Source organism: Zonotrichia leucophrys, chromosome 3 (assembly GCF_028769735.1).
Source record: "Zonotrichia leucophrys gambelii isolate GWCS_2022_RI chromosome 3, RI_Zleu_2.0, whole genome shotgun sequence".
In the NCBI taxonomy this organism is placed as follows: Eukaryota; Metazoa; Chordata; class Aves; order Passeriformes; family Passerellidae; genus Zonotrichia; species Zonotrichia leucophrys.
In genome coordinates, this window is record NC_088172.1 from 109,747,677 (window position 1) to 109,766,643 (window position 18,967).

The following is an 18,967-nucleotide window of genomic DNA, read 5'->3' on the forward strand; positions in this document are numbered from 1 at the left end:
GAAGCTGTGCTGGATCTCCCTTAGAATGTGTCTCCATTTTTGTAATTCTTTATAAATGCCATAAGAAAAGATATTTTGCCCCAAATGCTGTAAAAGGAGAGAGAAAAAGAGAGACACATCATGTAGGAGTAAAGGAAGAGGAAAAGAACAGGACAGATGTAACAGGCAGGGTACCCACTTCTACATTGCCAGAGTATTTTTCCTCTGTCAGACTCAAGAGCTTCAGGTTCAACTTTTAGGATCTTCATGAAATTTGGTGGAGTCTTCATATTAGCCCCAGTCCAGGCTGGGTGGGGTTTGGAGTAACCTGGTCTAGTGGAAGGTGTTCCTGTCCATGGCAGGGGGTTGGAATGAGGTGATATTTAGGGTCCCTTCCAACCCAAACCATTCTGTGATTATTCACTCCCATCTGAGTGGTCAAAAGTTTCAAAAAAAATCCTGTGTAATTCAAAGAGCTGGTCTCTGCTTGCTGTCAAACTGGGGCTGCTAAGGATTGATTAAATCCTTTACAAAATGGGTGAACTTTTAATGCAGCAGTTCTTATGAGCATCCAAATAAGAACTCAACCCCTTTTTTCACTAGAACTTGGCACTCCTAATTTCTGACCAGTCTACTCAGGAGAAAAAACCCTTACTGAACAGACCAACATTAGCACTGATATCATGAGGGGTCATAAACCCTTTAGATTTAAGGTTGCAGTAGACTCCTCTCAGTTTTGGCATTTGAGATGAAAATAAGCTTAAAAAATCCCCTCTTTTAACCATCCCTTCAATTTTTTTTCTCAATATTTGAAGCATTATCTTACAACTACACATCTCAGCATATTATCTAACCTCTTAGATTGGCTATGGCTTACTAACCCAAGACAGTGCTAAAACTCATGTCATCCCACAATTTGCCTGTATTTGCAATTTTTAGTTGGTTTGTTGCTTTTTTTTCCCCCCAAGTGCTTTGGAGATTATGCAAAATCACCAGAGCAGTCATCCCAGATGTATTTTTCTTTTCTCTTTTAAAATCAGTTCAGTGATATTTTTTTTTCTTTTTTGTTGTTGTTATTCTAGTGTCTGTCACTTTGTCAAATCACTTTCTGGTTACCCAGAAACATTCAGCTGAGAAACAGCAGTAGCAAAGCGAAGTGTGAATCAGCAAAGAATCACTCAACCAGAAGATATTGGCAGACCAATGAAACTAGAAGGAGTTTATAAGGCTTAAACAGCTTTTGTACCACTAATAAACCTCCTGTTATGGGCATTAACTGGACCAGGATATTAGGCTGCTAATTAAGCAAGTAAATGACAACAAGCACATTATTGCCACAGCTATCAGCACCTGTACAGGTATTCTAGCAGCAGAAGGACACCACACACAATGCAAAACTCTCTTGAACATCAGAAGGAGCCTTATGGAGATGCAAAGATGCCCAATGTCACAGCAAATGACATAGACTTAGACCCATCCTCTCTGCAGCAGAAATTCACATGCTCTCTGCACATAAATTCACTCTTTATTTATTTTAATTTTCTTTGCTGGAGAGTTCTGAAGTGAACAGCTTGAATCACTTTCACTGGGGCACTCTCCCCAGTACTTTCAGGAGAAGTAAAGACAGAGAAGAAAGCTTGGAAGGGACAATCCTGCTGGGATACAAGTCTGACCTGTTAGAAGGTTAGGTGGCAATGCCACACCAGCCATGTAGCTCCAGCAGCTAGTGAATGTAAATGTGAATTCATTAATTGTGACTCCATTTATGTTGGAGACCAATATTTAGAAGACCCCAAAAAAATATCTTAAACTGCATAGTGAACTTCCAGATGGCTACAGTTAAGTGAAATACATCTTTTCCTGTGTGTTGAATTATAACAGACAAGTTATAGAATCATAGAATCATTTAAGTTCGAAAAGGCCTCTGAGATCATCGAGTCCAGCCATTAACCCAACACTGCCCAGGCCACCTCTACACCATGTCCCAAAATGCCACATTTACATGTGCTTTAAATCCCTCCAGGCATGGAGACTTAACTTTATTTTTAGAGAGTTCTGAGCACCACTGCTTCACGAAGCCCATTTCAAAGCAAGATATCCTTTTCCATGGGCAAATTCTTTTTAATATTCAATCTAAACCTCTCCTGGTGCATCTTAGGGCCAGGTACTCTTGTCCTTGTTCCCTAGGAGCAAAGCCTGACCACACCCCCCACACCCCCTGGCTGTCCCCTCCTGTCAGGAGTTGTGCAGAGCCACAAGGTCCCCCCTGAGCCTCCTTTTCTCCAGGCTGAGCCCCTTTCCCAGCTCCCTCAGCCCTTCCTGGTGCTCCAGCACCTTTCCCACCTCTGTTCCCTTCCCTGGACACCCTCCAGCCCCTCAATGTCATTCCCAGAGCTGTCCCCAGCACTGGAGGTGCCCCAGCAGTGCCAGCACAGGGGACAGCACTGCCCTGGCCCTGCTGCCACCCCAGAGCTGGCACAGCCCAGGTGCCTTTGGCCTCCTGCCCACCTGGGCACACCTGGCTCATGTTCATGACCCAGGAAGGAAAAGGAGCAGGAGATACCTTACAGTCTGGAATCTCTAGGGTTTTCTTGACCTGGAATGTTGTGTCCTTGCCTTTTACATGAGTTACTTGAGGTGTTGCCACCCATAAATTCATTTCCGGCTCCTGACAGGCTGCCCACCACCAAACCAAAAATTTGGGGAACCTAGAAAACTTTTCAGCCCAGTGTACAAGTTAACTGGTGCAAGGACACAATAAGCCTGAGATACACCCCCTTGAAAGGATGTCAGTGTGTTGTTTTTTCACCTCCATGCCAAAAAGGCACCAGAATGGAAGTACCCTACTAATGGAATTACCAGCTACAATTAGCACCATTTCCACTTGCCCTAAATAGCCAGTGATTTCACTGTGCCCTAAATAGCCACCAATCTACCTCTCTTTAATGCTAATGAAGTAGAAGAGCGCTGGCAAACATGAGTATTTCTAATTCAGAGGATCCGAGGGAGCCTGCACGCATCATTAACGTGGAGAGCTTCATTATCAGAGGAGAGCCTTCCCCTGAACTTCTCCTGGCTTTATTTGAAAGAAACTAGGAGGCAATGGTCTTAATGCAAAATTAACCCTCCCTTTAAACTGCTGGAAGCCTTTGCAAACTATAAGGGGGGAAAAAAGGATGACTCATTGTGAAGGCTGTATTTTTTATATCGAAGCAGGTTTCAATTAAGGAGCAATTTGCTTTAGAAATATGGCAGGATTACAGGATAGGGCTTTACAGTCTGAGCCACAATTCACCAATTGTGATTGTATAAACTGTTATATAATTCAGCTCAAATGCATTGTGCAGAACTGCTCGACAGATATGGGCCACAAAGGATTTGTTAAGCCAATCAACAACATGGAGTAGAACAAATATTAACTCTCCTGTTTATGTTTACCATTAACTTATTTATCCTAAGGGTCCATATCTGTTTGTATGAAGGCAGGCGCTCTGTTTAGCTCTAAATGCTTTCTGTTTGTGTAATAATCCATTATGATTATCCCTCTTCAAAACAGGAAACAATTTAGCATTGAACTTCAAATGGGACACCAAATGTTTATATCAAGAGTCCATGTTTATTGTTGGCCAAAGGGAGGCTAATTCAGAATTATAACCATATCAAACACTTTACAGGTTTAATCTTGGGCCCCAGACCAGTTCACTTTATTTTAATTGCCAAGAACTAAGAATTTTCAGCTGTTTTCAGTAAATGTGAGTATCTTTGTTGAGATACCAAGCTCATTATTCAAATCTGTCTTTTATTATGGATCCTTAGTAGCAGTGATTTTTTTTTTTCATGCATGAGTCTTTTAGGAAATAACCAGATCTTTGACCCTGATCTTGAATCACCACCATGGGCTGAATTCTAAATAAAAGAAGAATTGAAATGGTTTCCCAGGAATAGAAAGGATTGTGACTAACAAGATGGATTCCTTCAGAGTAGAATTTCAGTTTGCTACCCCTGCCTTCCAAAATCCCCCATGTCCTTAAAACATTTCCTCAGATCCTACAGTTTACAAACTGATATTTTCAGGAAAACTAAAATCAGACAGAAATCCTGACCTGGAAAGTGTTTGGTAAAAAACAATTCAAATGTTCTAGCATAGCAAACACCAGAGGAGGACTGCTTGTTCACTCTGCTTTTCCCACATCAGGCAGAACTCTGAAGAGTCCCTGGAAGTCCAAGGCCAAGGTTTGATTTGGCTTGGAACAGCCTGGGGCAGTGGAAGGTGTCCTTGCCCATGGCAGGGGGTGGAATTAAATGATCTTTAAGGTCCCTTCTAACCCAAACCATACTGTGATTTTAGGATCAATATGTTGTTTATTACAGGGAGTCTCAGCTGATGCACCTGGCTCTGATCTATCCAGGCCATAAGAAACATCCAACAGACTTGCCAGATTTCTCCTTGCCAGGAAAGAAAACTTAGGGCCAGCAAACGTTGGCTCAATGTTAAATTTATCTCCTTGCACTAAGAAATACCTCAGATGATGGTCAAGCTGAGGGAGAAGGCTTTAAGAAATATCTTGTCCTGCATACTCATAACACTGCGCAGGATCTGGCTTTGCTGCCCATACCCCTGACTGCAGGGTGAATGGAAAGGTGTCCTCCACTGGGAAACAAATTTCTCTAGGTGGGATGTCTGAAATGCCAGAAACGCAGCAGAGTAAAAGCTGACTCTCTAAAGCTGAGCTGATGAGTTGGTAACTGAACAGTCAATAATTTAATATTTGCCTTCCATGTTACATCACAGGAGCCCTCAGAGAATGGGTTACAGGGACAAGTGACCATGTAAGCTGCCCCCTGTGTGGGGGCACACACAGCCAGAGAGTGACTGAGGACATTGAGAGAAGAATTGTGGTTGTCAGGGTGTTTCACAGCAGGGAGATGTTCAGCTGAAGGCACCATGGAGAGTAAATATCAAAGGAAAGCAAAACTAGAGTAACCATCTGAAATTTCTTCACAATTCAAAGACACAGAGGTAGGGGGACACCAACCCATATGCAGTGGCTGGGTTTGCAGCAGAAATGCTGCCAGAACCTGGGACGTCCCTCTGGCTGTCCTGAGCAGCCAAGACCCCTGCCAGGGGTCACAGAGACCCTGGCACAGAGCCCAAAATGCCCCTGTGGTTTTGATTATGACCCATGGAGCAAATTATCAAACTTATAGGAAGATCAGCAAGCCACAATAGTTTAAGTAGAATATTAGTGAAGTTATCACAGGGTGAAAAAGTAGATTTTAGAGGTTTTGGTATGGGAGTTCAGGAGGCAAGATGGAAGGAACTGGGCAGGTCCAGCCTTTCTCCTTCTTCTTTTTCTTGGCCTCCATTTTCTGCTGTGTTGTCGGCACTTTTGGACTGGTTTAGAGTAGAAGTTCACTGTCTAACATAGGTGATAGGTATTGGGAAGTAATTGTAAACATAGTTTTTAGTATAAAGACATGACACTGCCCCAGGGGCAGGCAGAGTGCCTCTGATTGTCTTGCTGAGCTGACCTCGGCAGGGCAGAGGAAAATTTTTTACAGATAAGATACAATAAACAACCTTGAGACAAAGAAATGAAGAGCCCTGACTCCTTCTTCAACAACCAGGCTGGGAAAAGAGACTTTGGAACTTTTCTCAGGGTCACTCTGACCAGCTAGAGATCCCAACAAATTGCATCACATAGAGAGAACGATAGAGGTGAATTAGGAATGAAACCTAAAAAGTTCATATTTTGCTCTGCAGCAGAAGAGGGAGACAATGAAAGCCTTGAACTACAAGACTGGCGCTGAGCAAGTCCAAGTAAAGCAAAGCAAAATCCACTGCTTCTCCAGTGAGAGAAGGAAAGCAAATTAGAGGGACCAAGAGGGAAACTCCCTTTTGGCAGGCGCAGCCACCGCGTGTTTGGAGTACCCTTCGCCGCAAGGGGCTGCCAGGCTTCAGATTATTCTAATGCTCTCCTCTTGTAAAAATTATGCATAATGTGAAGAAACTTTGAAAGTCACTTAATCATGTTATGACAATTTTTTAATGAAAATTTGTTTTAATATTAATAGAGATTCATAGTTTCATGATAATATGGGTAGCGGTGGCATTTGGAGCAGCCGTTTCTAGCCTGCAGCCATGCTGTGCTGTGCCATAGCATAAGCTCTGCTTCAGACTACTCAATAACTTTCTCACATATAAATTTATAAAGACTTTTATAAGCTCCAATTACATTTTTAAAAGACATAAAACCCCTCTTTAAAGTGTGCTTACGTGACACATTAGTTTAACTTTCAACTGGACTTTGTGAAGAAGGGTTTTGTTACAGCAGTGCTAGCTTGGAAATGGATCCCTATTTCCTTGGAAATTGTTGAGTGAAGTAGTTCAGGACAGAGAGTCACAAAATGTTCAAGATAGTAGTTCTCCTTCTCAGAAAAAAGCTTCCATAGTTTTTCTCTAACAAAACACTCATTTTCTCCCAAACACGTAGTTTCTTTTGGGGAAAAGTGTCAATACAACATATGCATCCTGGTAAATTAAACAGCACCAAGATAAACAGTCAATTGCCCACATTGTATCATAAATAATTGAAATTGTTCCAGACATTCTTTTAGCTGGCACTAAACATCCCTATCCCTGACAGCTCCCAAACAGGAGATCTTCCCTAAAGGTTAGTGCTGATGCAACATCCCTGATGTTTTGGAAACTAAGATGGTAAAAAATATGGCCATGCCCAATCCTTGTCAGTTGCTCTCAAGGTCAGGGAATTATCCTGAGGTTAAGGAATTTTTTTCCTGTCACTCACCTATCTTTATTCTCTTTACTCAACCTCTGCCAATTGCTCCTAGTCATGTTTAGCTGTATTAATCCTAAACTATTCCTTTTTTATTGCAAACACTCTCCAAACACATCTGGATAAAATTCACCCACTCTCCTTCTCCCACCCCCTTCATCCTCTGGTCATGTTTATTGACTTTTACTCTTCATCCCCTCCAGCTCCTTTTATTCCCCATCCTGGTCCTCTCCCAGGTTCCTTTTGGAGCTCTATCTATTTGAACAAAGCCTCCCTGACTCACCACCCTCATTTGGCTGGTTCTGACAGTATTTCAATTTCACATGATGGTGATTTGGCTGCTGGGAGATGCTGATGAGAGAGGATCTGGAAGCAGCATAGAGAGGATGCTCACAGTCACTGGGGTTACTCTGCTGAGTTCACAGGAGGCCAGGCTAACAGCTGGCTTCTTCTTCTCAGACTGCCAAGGATCTTTGACATAAATTGACTCCCACCTCATGCAGTGAAATAAAGAAGCTAAATAAATACTTTCTTGAAATAAAACCTTAATTGAGAATCAGTGATATGGCTAATCATCAAATCCTGGAATGATTTTGATTGGAAGGGACGTTAAAGCTCATTTAGTTCCAACCACTTGCCATGGGGAGAGACATCTTCTACTAGATCATGTTGCACCAACCCCTGTCTAACTTAGTCTTGAACACTTCCAGGGAAATTCTCATGCAGTTTAGGTCTGGTTATTTAGGTCTGGTTAAGTCTTCCAGAGTTAACAGCAATGGTGCAGATGAACTGCTTGTGCTTGTTCCTTACCCGCCTTTTGATGCCAGGAGAAACAAGGTGTGTTAAATATCTTAACTGACATGAATTATTAACAATTACATCGTGGCAGTATCCAAAAGGATCCAAATCACTCTACAGGCAACATTTAGAGAAGCTCCATCCACCCACACAGCATCAGCCCAAAGACCTTGCAGTCCATTTCATCAAGGTAAACAGAGATTAGAAAGGGAATAAATTTCCCCAAGACCTCACGGTTAACTGCTTAGGAAAGACACCAAGTACAGTTTTATTTTGCCTTCTACCCAATATTCTTTTAGTTACATGTGAACGACTCCAAGCTCTTAAATTTTTGCAAACTTTTGCTTTCATTACGAGACACAGTAACCACATGCAAAGCCTCCAGGTAACACAAAGTCTTATAGTTTTCTCCTTCAATGGAAAAGCTGATTCGTTTTCTGTTTGGGAAGGGGTTGGGGTTTTCCCCCTTCTACTTCTCAAACATTAATTATGAGCTAGACATGAATAATTAACAGCCCTCTGAGCACTTCAGGATTTCTGCCTGTGTACTACTAACCTGAGACAGCAAAATTTGGATAATTGTTCAGATTTTTGCTTCAAAAGGAAAGTGAAATACTGAGCAGGAGACTGAGAAGGGAAAATGAGCATGGGAAGAAAAGCAGGAGTGATGTTTAGATCTCTAAAAGTCTTTTTCACCTTTTTTCTTATGTCAGAAATTTGGAAGTGTCCCTCCTGGATGATAGAAGCGTTGGCAGTTCTTGGACAGCATTCCTCCATTGGATCCCCTCAGCTGCCAGCTGGTGAAAGGTAGGGAAAATTCCAGCTTGGGGAGACGAGTGAACTGGGACAGAACTGGGAGCTGTGCAGCCACCAAAGCTGATGGGAAGGACCTGGCTGTACCCCAGGACTGGATTATTATTAGAGCTCTTTTCAATTTCCCAGCCTATCAAATACTTCAGTGTGAATGTCAGATCTGACACAGCATCTCCAGGACACCCTTGTCCTTCTGCCATGTGTGGCATTTTCTGGGGTCCCCATGGCAGGAAGGAAATGATGAATCTGACTCCATGTTCTTAGAAGGCTAATTTATTATTTTATGTTACTATATAATATTAAAGAATGCTATCCTAAAACTATACTAAAGACTAGAGAAAGGATATTTACAGAAGGTTTAACAAGATAATAATGAAAAACCCATTACTCTCTCCAGAGCCCTGGCACAGCTGGACCATGATTGGTCATTAAGTCAAAACAATTCACATGAAACCAATCAAATGACCACCTGTTAGATAAACAATCTCCAAACCACATTCCAAAGCAGCAAAACAGAGGAGAAGCAAATGAGATAATATTGATTTCCTTTTTCTCTGAGGCTTCTCAGCTTCCCAGGAGAAGAATCCTGGGCAAGGAGATTTTTCCAGAAAATATGACAGTGACAGCCATGGAGTGACAGGCCATGGGAGACAGCACAGCAGATTAAGAGAGATGCCACTGCTCAGGCTTTAGACCTAATTTAGGACCAAGCAGAGAGGCAGCAGTCCTGGCACTGAGTTCAGACCAGCAGCAATCTCAGAATAGCACATAGAAGCAAAACCCACGCTGTATTTTGGGAGGTGGAGCAATTACTTACAAATGAAGATCCATACGGTGGAAAACAAGGTCACTGTCACAGACACTGCCACCAGAAGCTTGGCTGAAGTTGGCTCTGGCTGTGCAAGATGCTGCCAGGATATCTGTGGAAGGCAGGATGTGACTTCCCTTCTGTCCCGTGGTGGAGCCATCAAGGTCCTCAAGGATGGCAGAGTGAGGAAAGGGGAAGGACACTTGGAAAGGGGAATTGGTGAAGGTCAGATGTTCAGCTGTCACTGTAAATCCACCTGTGGGTGACAAGCAGCATGTCAAAAAAACAAAATGGTCACCTCTTGTGATGGGCCTGAAGAAAACTCTCTGGAGGAAAAGAGACCAACCTCATTCCACCTTACCTTTGGAAAAATGTCTGATGGGTCAACAAAATGGGGAGATCCAGGAAAATAAATGGAGATGGTTGTAGGAATAGCTATTGCTGTGCCAGACCAAACCTGCCCAGTACCCTGCTGTGACTCTGGCTCAGACTTGCCTGATCCAGGTGCTGCTCCTGGCTCTACCAGCATCTCCTCAGTGATTCCAAACATTTATTCACAGGCTCCACAGCCAAAAATTACAGTCACTCTTATAGATTCTGTCTGCCTTTGTTTTAGAGGTGAGTACATGGTGTAAACGCACTTGACTCTTTTGTGTATGTGCAGCACTTGGCACAATAAAGCCTAGGCTGAAAAGTGAGTCTGGAGGATTTTTTCACTACTGAAACAGAGATAGCTACAAAAAAAGATGAATGTTCATGCAGGCTAAAGTTTATGAGCACATTAATATTTACAGAAATGTCAGAAAATCGTTGCCCCATGGACTGTAACAAGTCAGCTTTGGCAGGAGTGTTCTACAACACATGGGTTACTATTTGACTGTCCTATTCCCAGTTTTAGCTTGACTAAGCCAGATTTGACTATTCCCCCTGTCCTTTGATCTCATCTCCTGAGATCCTCTTCTATGTTATTGTAGGACAGTCTTCATTTATATATAAACACATTTTATTACAATACAAAAGGCAATTGCAGTTGGAACATTCTTCAAAGAGCCTTTGAGTGCCTCTTCAAAGCTCAGAAGGATGCTTAGTTTACACATTATCTCAGGCAAATTCACCTCAGGTTTAGGCTGGTAAGCAGTTTGGTGGAATTCTGTGAGGCAGTGTCACAGCTTTTAAAGAAATCATCACTCTTGAAATTTTACCTCTCAAAATGAAGTTGCAGAAACAAGGCAGTGTATAAAACCCGTTTCCACTGAGAAAACTGTATCAGTACAAAAATCAGGCTATGTTTGTCTTAAAATAAATGGTATGTGTGGCTTCAACTGAGTGATGAAGCCATATCCAGAAAGACTGGAGAGAACCTGAAATCTCAGCCTGTGCAGGGGAATTATCAATGGTCATCTGTGGAAAATATGAACTTGAAATGGCAGGGGGAAGCTAGGGATTTGGGAATCCTGAGAAATAAACATAAATCAGACTCACCCTGCCCTTGGTAACAGCCAGAACAAGTCCTGATTGCTGTGCAAGTGTTCACATCAAAGTTCCTGAAAGCTGTATTGGAGATGAGGAGCTGGTATCTTTTGGGAGTCCTTAGTCCTGCAGACATACAGGTCCTGTCCTGAAATGAAGAAATGATGGAAACATCATCATGTGAGTCATGGAGTCCTAGAATGGTTTGGGTTGGAAAGGACCTTAAAAGTCACCTCATTCCAACTCCCTGACATGGCAGGGACATCTTCCAAAAGACCAGGTTGCTTCAAGTCCTAACGTGGCCATGAACATCTCCAGAAATGGAATATCCAGGATGCAGCAGCCGGGAATGCATGAGTGTGACTGCCCATAATTGTGGAGATTAAAGGACAGCTGTAAACCATTGTTTGGCAAATTCTGACAATACCCATCCAATTCCCCATTTGAAGCATGATAGAACTTCCCCACTAAGATGATAGCATCACTCTTAAGGGCAGCTTGTTGACCTTTGTTTGAGTTGTTGCATGGTAGTTATGATTGGACATTCCTGGGGAGAAAGAATCCACCTAAAAGCCACAATGAGTGGATTTTTACATCCCTATTTCACTTTACCTTTTTTGTCCAGCAAATGGGAATTTTTCCTACTCTGCAAAGATGACCATTCTTATTTCTGTTCTAAGAAAAATCTGAGCACTGAAATTCAAAGGGATTTTGTGTGATTTGGCATGGAGACACACTCAAGCCAGGCTCTCTGTAAAGCTCTAGAGGACTTCAGGGTGTATTAGAACTTAAAAAGACAGAAAGGAAGAACAAAAGCCATGGGAGATGAAAAACACAATCAACAAACTGGATTTTGGGGTGATTGTAGTCCACAGCAGAGTGGAAGTGCACCATCCTCTGCCCAGCTCTCTTGGAAACAGGCTGGAAATAAAGATATACTTAAAGTTAGTGAGCAGCCTGGAGGAAGAAGGGCAGGCAGGAGTCTGTGATCCTGTTTCTGAGGCCAATGAATACTTGTAGAATATATCTCAGAAGCCATAGTAAAGAATCAATCAAGAAATCCACCCTACGTGAAAACACCTGCAATTGAAAAGAAAGAATGTAATGGACTCTTATAAGTACATTATTACTTCAAAGAGAAGGTGCTATCTTTAATCTTTGTAAGACACTGTGGTTCCATCAGCTGTTTTATTCTGAGGTCAAAACATCAGGAGTGATAGTCCTGGCCCTTGGGCCCTCCTATTCCAAGTCACTGCTAAGCAGAAATCCCTGGTTTCTGGTAACAAATTGCTCAGAAAGTCTCTATTGGCTTTTTTCTTACACTTCTGGTTCTTCCATCCCACCCAATTTTCTATATTTTTAAATTAATTAATTTTATTTAAACAAATAGCAAATAGACCAGTGTGAGACAATAATTCCTCCCTTGTGTGTCTCAGAACTCGATTTTCCAGGAAGAAATGCTTCTCCTTAAATGGTCCCACAAAGACAGAGCTGCTTAATGAGAATATGGAGGAAGTTTCTGAATGTCTTGGAAGTTAAAAAAAAATCTTTCACTTGGCTTCTGCCAGTCCTGGATTTAGCCCTGTCACTAATGTTTCAATGGGTCAAAGCCCCAACTTTTCAATGCCTTGACATTTCCAGAAAACAACCTTGTTTTAAAAATACTTTTCTCCAAAAAAGTGGAAGGGCTAACAGAGAGGAATATCCAAGGTTCCCATTAAATTAATGTCATAAAGTTTTAATTGATATTAAAGAGACTTCATTATTAAAGGGAGAATTACATACATTAAGATGTAAATTATGACAAGGAGGCTCTTATCATGAGATAATCAAAGATAATCCCCCCCTGAGGTACTGAAAGAAACAAGGCACAGTGTGACTGTCTCTAAATCTCTCAGCAAGTACAACAATGGAGTCCTTCCATGGATCCTGAAAAGTAAAAACAAAGACATCTACCCCTTGGTGTCAGAGAAATTCACTGCGACATCCCTGGGACACTGCAAGGCTGGACAGGTGAAACCAGAATTTTATCTGAACCATCTACTTAAAGTAGACCTGCTAAGGAGGTTGCTTTCCGTGAGCTTCTAAAGAAAACTCATTTAAAATACTTTTTCTTTTTTTTCTGCCAGTCAGAGAGAAAATTAATTTAATGAACAGCAATAGCAAACTGAGCAGAGGTTAAAAAAAGACCTCAAAATCATGAACAAGCATCTGCAGCCAGTTGTAACTAAAATTCCATTGTTATCCATGTTATTAATCTGTTAACAACCTGGTAGCACCCAAAGGACTTCGTCCAGCTGCCTAAAGAAATAGTGGAAGAAGAACATATTTACTGCATAAATAAAATTACATTTTGACAGTATTTTTCATTCTCAAGTAAAAAAGTAACACTCTGTGTTCCAAGTGGACCAATGATGCTGAGAGAGAGCAGAGGAAACCAAAGTTGGTGCTACCCCTCACTATTCTCAAATCACTAAACTAAACCCACTTGTGCGTGGTTAAATGGTGCTAAATGCAAAAGGTGTGTAGGAATTTGTGTTAGAAAAACCTGGTTAAAGAAAAATTATTATTTCTCTGAAAAAGTCAGGTTTGGTGAAATTCCAAGATTTTTCTTATACCATCTCAATAGTGGAAAAAAAATATGAGTAGGAAAAAAATTTGCACTTGTCTTGCTAAGATCCTTCAGCTTTTTGTGTTTGTGATTTTGCTTTCACTTTTTGCATGTTGTTTTAGAAAGAATATATAGGATAGGATTATGCCTTACAGTGTGAAATTTTATAGTAGCTTCTAATGAAAACAGAAAAAATAGAGTCCTTGTTTCAAATTTACTTAAAAAGAAATCTTAAAAGCTTCCATGCTGAAAGGAAAAGATGTTGGAAAAAAACCCCAAAAACCTGTAGACCTGTTTTGGTTGGAAAAGCCCTCTAAGACCATGGAGCCCAACCATCAACCCAACACTGCCAAGATCAACACTGAACATTGTCCTGAAGTGCCAACATTTACATGGTTTTTTAAAACCCTCCAAGTGATTCCACTACTGCTCTAGGCTGTGCGTCCCAACATTTGAAAACTTTTCAGTGAAGATATTTTCCCCAAAATCCAGTCTAAATTTACTAATGTAACTTGAGGGCATTCTCTTATAAGCTGTTTAAAATCCAAGTTTTTCCCAATCTAGGTTCCTTTATTATTTCTCCAAATTCTTGTTGAAACATTACTGTGAGACTTAAGAGACATTGAAATTCCTTGCAGTTCTTACCTTTTGCCCAAGGTGTCCATTTAAAACGCTTTCAGACACAGAGGTGTTTCCCAGGCTTTCCACAATGTCAATGCCAAAATCTTTGCAAGCAGAAATCCAGAAATGCTGGAGCTCAAGGTTCCTGCTACTGAAAATCTATATGAAAGGAAAATAAAATAATAATAATAGACATCATCATCAAATAATAGAATGGTTTAGCTTAGAAGGAGCCTTAAAGAATATTTTGTTCCAATCCCTGCCATTGGCACTGACACATTCCACTCTCCCAGGTTGCTCCAAGCCCCATCCAACCCAGCCTTGAACACTTCTGGAATGGGGCACCTAAAAGAAAGAAGATTGTTTCTAAAGGGAGCCCATGGAAAGAAGCAGAATAAACTTAGTTATTTGTGTATTCTAGGTCAGTCACATACAAAGAAATCACAAGTTATGTAGATAAAACAAACCAACAACAACAAACCTACAAAACACCCTTTTACTTCTTTTCATACAAATAGCCTTTCCAGAGAGGGAACACATCAGCCTGAAAAATCAGACTGAAAAACTGGACACCTTCAGAGGAAGAGTCATAGAGATGAGTAAGGCTATGTACAGAGAAACACATACAAACTGTTCAGGTCATCAGACAGGAATTAACAGGATCACAGTTTCCAAACTGTCAGGATGGGAAAAAATATGACATAAAAAAGGGCGCTTGGCTTTCAAAAATCAGATTAATTAATAGTGAGTCATATTAGCTGGAGAACAAAGCTAGACAAACTCAAATAAATAAAAAGTGCAAAATGTTAAGAAGAATTTAAAAAAATCCCATGGAAACCATCAGTTCTATAAAGGTAATCTATCTACCTATTGCAGTCTTCATGAACAGCTCAGATATTCTTGGAGAATTTTTTATTTGGCAACATGATCTAATGGAAGGTATCCCTGCTCATTGTATGAGATGGATTTTAAGGTCCCTTCCAACCCAAACCATTCTAAAATTCCATGACTGCAGTGGCAGGCAGGTGCTAGATGATTACAGAGAACACCAGCCAGTGAAAGTAGCACTGATTCTGCAGCAAAAAGAATTCACACAAATCAAATTTCTGCATCTTTCATTAAAACAGGAGCTTCCAGGTGAGGGACATGGACATAGAAGCACAAGAGCTTTTAGTCAGTCGATATTTTAGACAATCAGGTGTGGAGGTGAGATACTAGGAAAGATCCTGAGCATCACAGCTGCTAGTGGGGACAAACCTACCTGTGCTCCCCCTTGGCAGCTCCAGGCTGTGAAGTTGTTGAACTGAACATGACTGTCTGGCAAATACCCTGGGTATACCAGCAACCCGTGCCTGTTTGGGAGAGAAAGTCATGGAGACTGTTCCTTTAAAGGCATGGACTGGTAAGCAGATTTTTCTATTCATCATTTTGATATGTAAACCTTAAATCTGTAACAGTTGTCTGCATGAGACTTTATTTCTTAAAAGTCAAAAGTTATCAGTGTTAGATCTATCAGAGCTGAAAAGGAGTGTGCAGTGCCAATACACTGAGAGGTTCTCAATACAAAACATCATCCCATGCTCATTAGTTTTCAGCCAGTGTCACTTTCAGGTAAGCCTGAAAGTGGACAGGTAAGGCTCTTCTCTATCTTAGATTCAGCTAACTTGGATTACAGCCCAAATGTATGCATTTCTGAATGCAGCACTAGGTTTGATCTTCTCAGAGATCTAGAATCCAGATTAATATCCAGATTAACTCAAAATTCATGTCACCTTAACCACTGATTTTCAGTACAATGTTATTTTTTAATATTCTTTCTCCAATATATTTTCTGTTTTAGGGAAGTACTGGTTAAAACTTTTGTCAATAGCTGTTCCTGGATACTAAAGGAACAATTACTGTATGAAATGTCACAGAACCATGGAATCAGGGAGTGTTGGAAGGAACCTTAGAGATCATCTCGTTCCACCACTCTGCCATGGACAGGGACACTTCCCACAAAGATCCTGGAGACAACTCTGCTTGCAAGAGGCAAGGACCTGAAAGGGTGCAAAACTGGGGGGAAAAGTCCTGAAAAGAGGGGCATTACAGATGGCACAACCATTCGCTGAAGGAAAATCTCCTTAACCAAACTCCCCAAGTACCTTGTGCAGGAGTGAGCTGTGTTCTCACTGAAGGACAGGAGAGGCACTTTGGATGGTCCCTCAGGGGAGAGATGAAAGAAATAGCCATACCCAGCACCACACACTGTGTTGCCCTGTAGAAAAGAACATGTGACTATGAAAATAATATTAGCACAGATTTCTGGAAATTAAAATCAATTTAAGAAACACACAAATTAAAATCCCAGCTGTGGTCCATTCAAATTCTGGTAAACTAGCTGGTGGAGACTTGTACCTCATTTCTGTGTCCCCTAGTCTTGCTCTGTTTTCACTTCGACCTTGGACCAGCTGTAAACATACTTGTTTTCAAACCAGACAAGGAGGATTGACCAAGCAATAGAGACAAATGGCAGAAAAATGCTGTTGTGACAAATTGTCAAGAAGTAGGTAAGCAAAAAATGTGTTGAAAACTTATGTCTATAAACTCCTTTCAATATATGAAATTGTCAGGGAGAAAAAGTAAATCACAAATTAATCGAAAAGATAAATCACAAACTGATTAAGTTTATTTGTTTCCTTCTCAGTCTCGATATTTCTCTTATCTCCCAAAGCAAACATGGGATAAGGAAGAAAGGAAATATTTGCGTTGAAAGAGTGAGACTCCTAAAAGTCAAGAGAAAGCAAAGAACATCTTCAGGATATGTCAGTGACTGAACAATTAAAATTCCTTACACCTGTGGTAAACTATGTGGTTTGGATAATTTTTACAGGGTAAGTGAATACTCATAGGAAGATATGCTGTAAGTTATTGTCATTTAATATATCTTAAAGAAATTGCATCCTAAATTCTGCACTTGAGTTACTTTATTTGTGTTGCAAATAATAAAATAATAAAAATAAGTGGACATAAGGGCTGACTGGCCTTAAAATAAGGAGTTTGGTACTTACAGAATATGCATCAAGTAGGTTATATGAGTTGTATTCGGTATGTTCTGAACTTTTCTACTCTAGGACAAAAAACCTGCTCTTGCCAGCTTAATTTGGAGAGCAGCCAAGCCTAGTTGGGTGTGAGTTGTGTCCACATAGCAATATCTTCATGTGTGCACCTGTGCATGTGATCCCTCTCACCTGCCTTAGGTGTGTGAAAATTTGAAGTCCAGGCTGGTAGATTTTAGCTCCATTTTTAGGAAAAAAAAATAATAAGACACAGGCATGTGCAGAAGGCAATGCTTTTGGTCTGTCCTTAGACAAAATTAATTGCTCTCTAGAGGTATGTGGCTCTCTGAGGGGGGGTGTAAGATGGCCTTTCTTGCAGCTCTAAGGAGGGCTTGTTCTCCAAGATCAGGTCTGACGCCATCACTTCCATTCATAGCTCACTGGACACTGTTAAAATACTAATGACTTTTTGGTCTCTGAAGGTCCAAATCAAAGCTGAGCCTGGTGACCTCGAGGTGAAACCCTCCATATACCAATTACTTTCTTCTGACCCATCCAAGTGTGCTCCCTGCAGTCCTGATCCCTGACATCTGTCAAGGAATAAAGTGCTGAGACCCAGAGCTCTGCTTTCTCTATCCCCTGGTGAAACTGCTGCTTTTTCTGAAAGTGCAGCCACAGACCCTTTTTCTTTAACAAAACACTTTGGCAGTCCAGTCACATCATTTCCAGGATATTTTACTTGCGACTCCAACCATGCGTTCTACAGATGATTCATAAGGAAAAGGGAAAAAAAAACCAAAAAACCTGCATATGTATTCAGCCAGCTCGTGGCTGCAGGGCAGGGGTTTTAGGCAAGCAAGGAATTTTGTGTGGAAATCAATTCTTTGTGGAAGTCAGTATATTACGAATGTCCATGCAACCAAAATTCCAGAGAGAAATTACCTCCCTGAGCATGCCAAAAACCTGAAGGTATGCACTGCAAGTCACTAAAATCAAGTGCCTGACGGTTTAAGTGTCTCTTAACTGTTACAACTCTGCTGGTGTAAATATTTCATGGATTTCTTTCAGATAGCTGGGACTCAAACTGTTGACCTTAAAGATGACATTAAAGCCTGGACAGTGCTCCCAGCACCACTCCCACAGTTTGAGAGCTGGGCAGGATGTGAGTAGAACTCACAATGTGCCTGCTTTGGTGTGGGCCCACTTTGCAGGAAAATGTTTGGAAAAGATCTCAGCAGGGATGGAACAGTGGGAAAACAGTGCCAGAGAGATGCAGCTTCACCTCTTTGGCGCTGTGGAGAATGGCAGGATGGGGTGACACAAGGAAATAAATGCATTTACCATCAGTGTGACAATCAGTCACTCCTCTGACACAGAGACACCAGCTGAGCTCCACCCCGTTCATTCATCTGAGCTGTTTCCCACTCCTCAACACCAAGGCAAGAAAGGAAAGGGAGGTTCTTGCTGGATTTCCTAAACCCAGTCCATATGTTGTTATGCATGAGCACTGCATGCTGGCTCTGGCGTTTCAGGGCATTGAATGTTTATGGATTGGAAAAACAAAAGGCCAAAACTCACCAGGCCCAAGAGAGACAACATAAAAAGATAAAAACCTACTTTTCGAATTATTTTTCCTGCGCACAAAAAGAAAACCAAGGACATAGGGTGGATATTTCAGTGAGAAAAAAGCCAACATCACAGAGGAGCATCTTCAGTTCCTTGCACTGATAGCATTTAAGAAAAAACCAAAAAACAGCCTGCAAATGAGATTGTCCATGACTCTAAAAAGTGATAACCTGGGCTTACATACTGTATTTAAAAAAATTATGCTAACCTTGTAATAATCATTTTGCACTCATACTGTCTGAGTATAAAATTTAGTCTAACAGCCTGATTCACCAGTGCACTTAAGAGCTTAAGTCAAATGGAAACCAGTGGGAATTGGGTCTCCAAATGTCTTTGTAGGCTCAGGTTTGAGTGACTGCTCTGTCCCAATTTCCACACCGTTTAGGCCACCACTGAATTTCAAGGA

General features: G+C 41.2%; 1 protein-coding gene across 1 annotated transcript in view; it reads right to left on the reverse strand.

Moving 5' to 3' along the window:
- The window catches only part of PKHD1 (PKHD1 ciliary IPT domain containing fibrocystin/polyductin), a 238,581-nt gene that overhangs the window by 105,711 nt on the left and 113,903 nt on the right, over nt 1–18,967 (reverse strand). The window contains exons 42-46 of the mRNA XM_064707121.1: nt 16,042–16,154; nt 15,159–15,249; nt 13,922–14,056; nt 10,678–10,813; nt 9,205–9,451 (exon numbers count right to left, since the gene is read on the reverse strand). Coding sequence (XP_064563191.1) covers nt 9,205–9,451; nt 10,678–10,813; nt 13,922–14,056; nt 15,159–15,249; nt 16,042–16,154 — 722 coding nt within the window. The remainder of the gene's footprint in view (nt 1–9,204; nt 9,452–10,677; nt 10,814–13,921; nt 14,057–15,158; nt 15,250–16,041; nt 16,155–18,967) is intronic.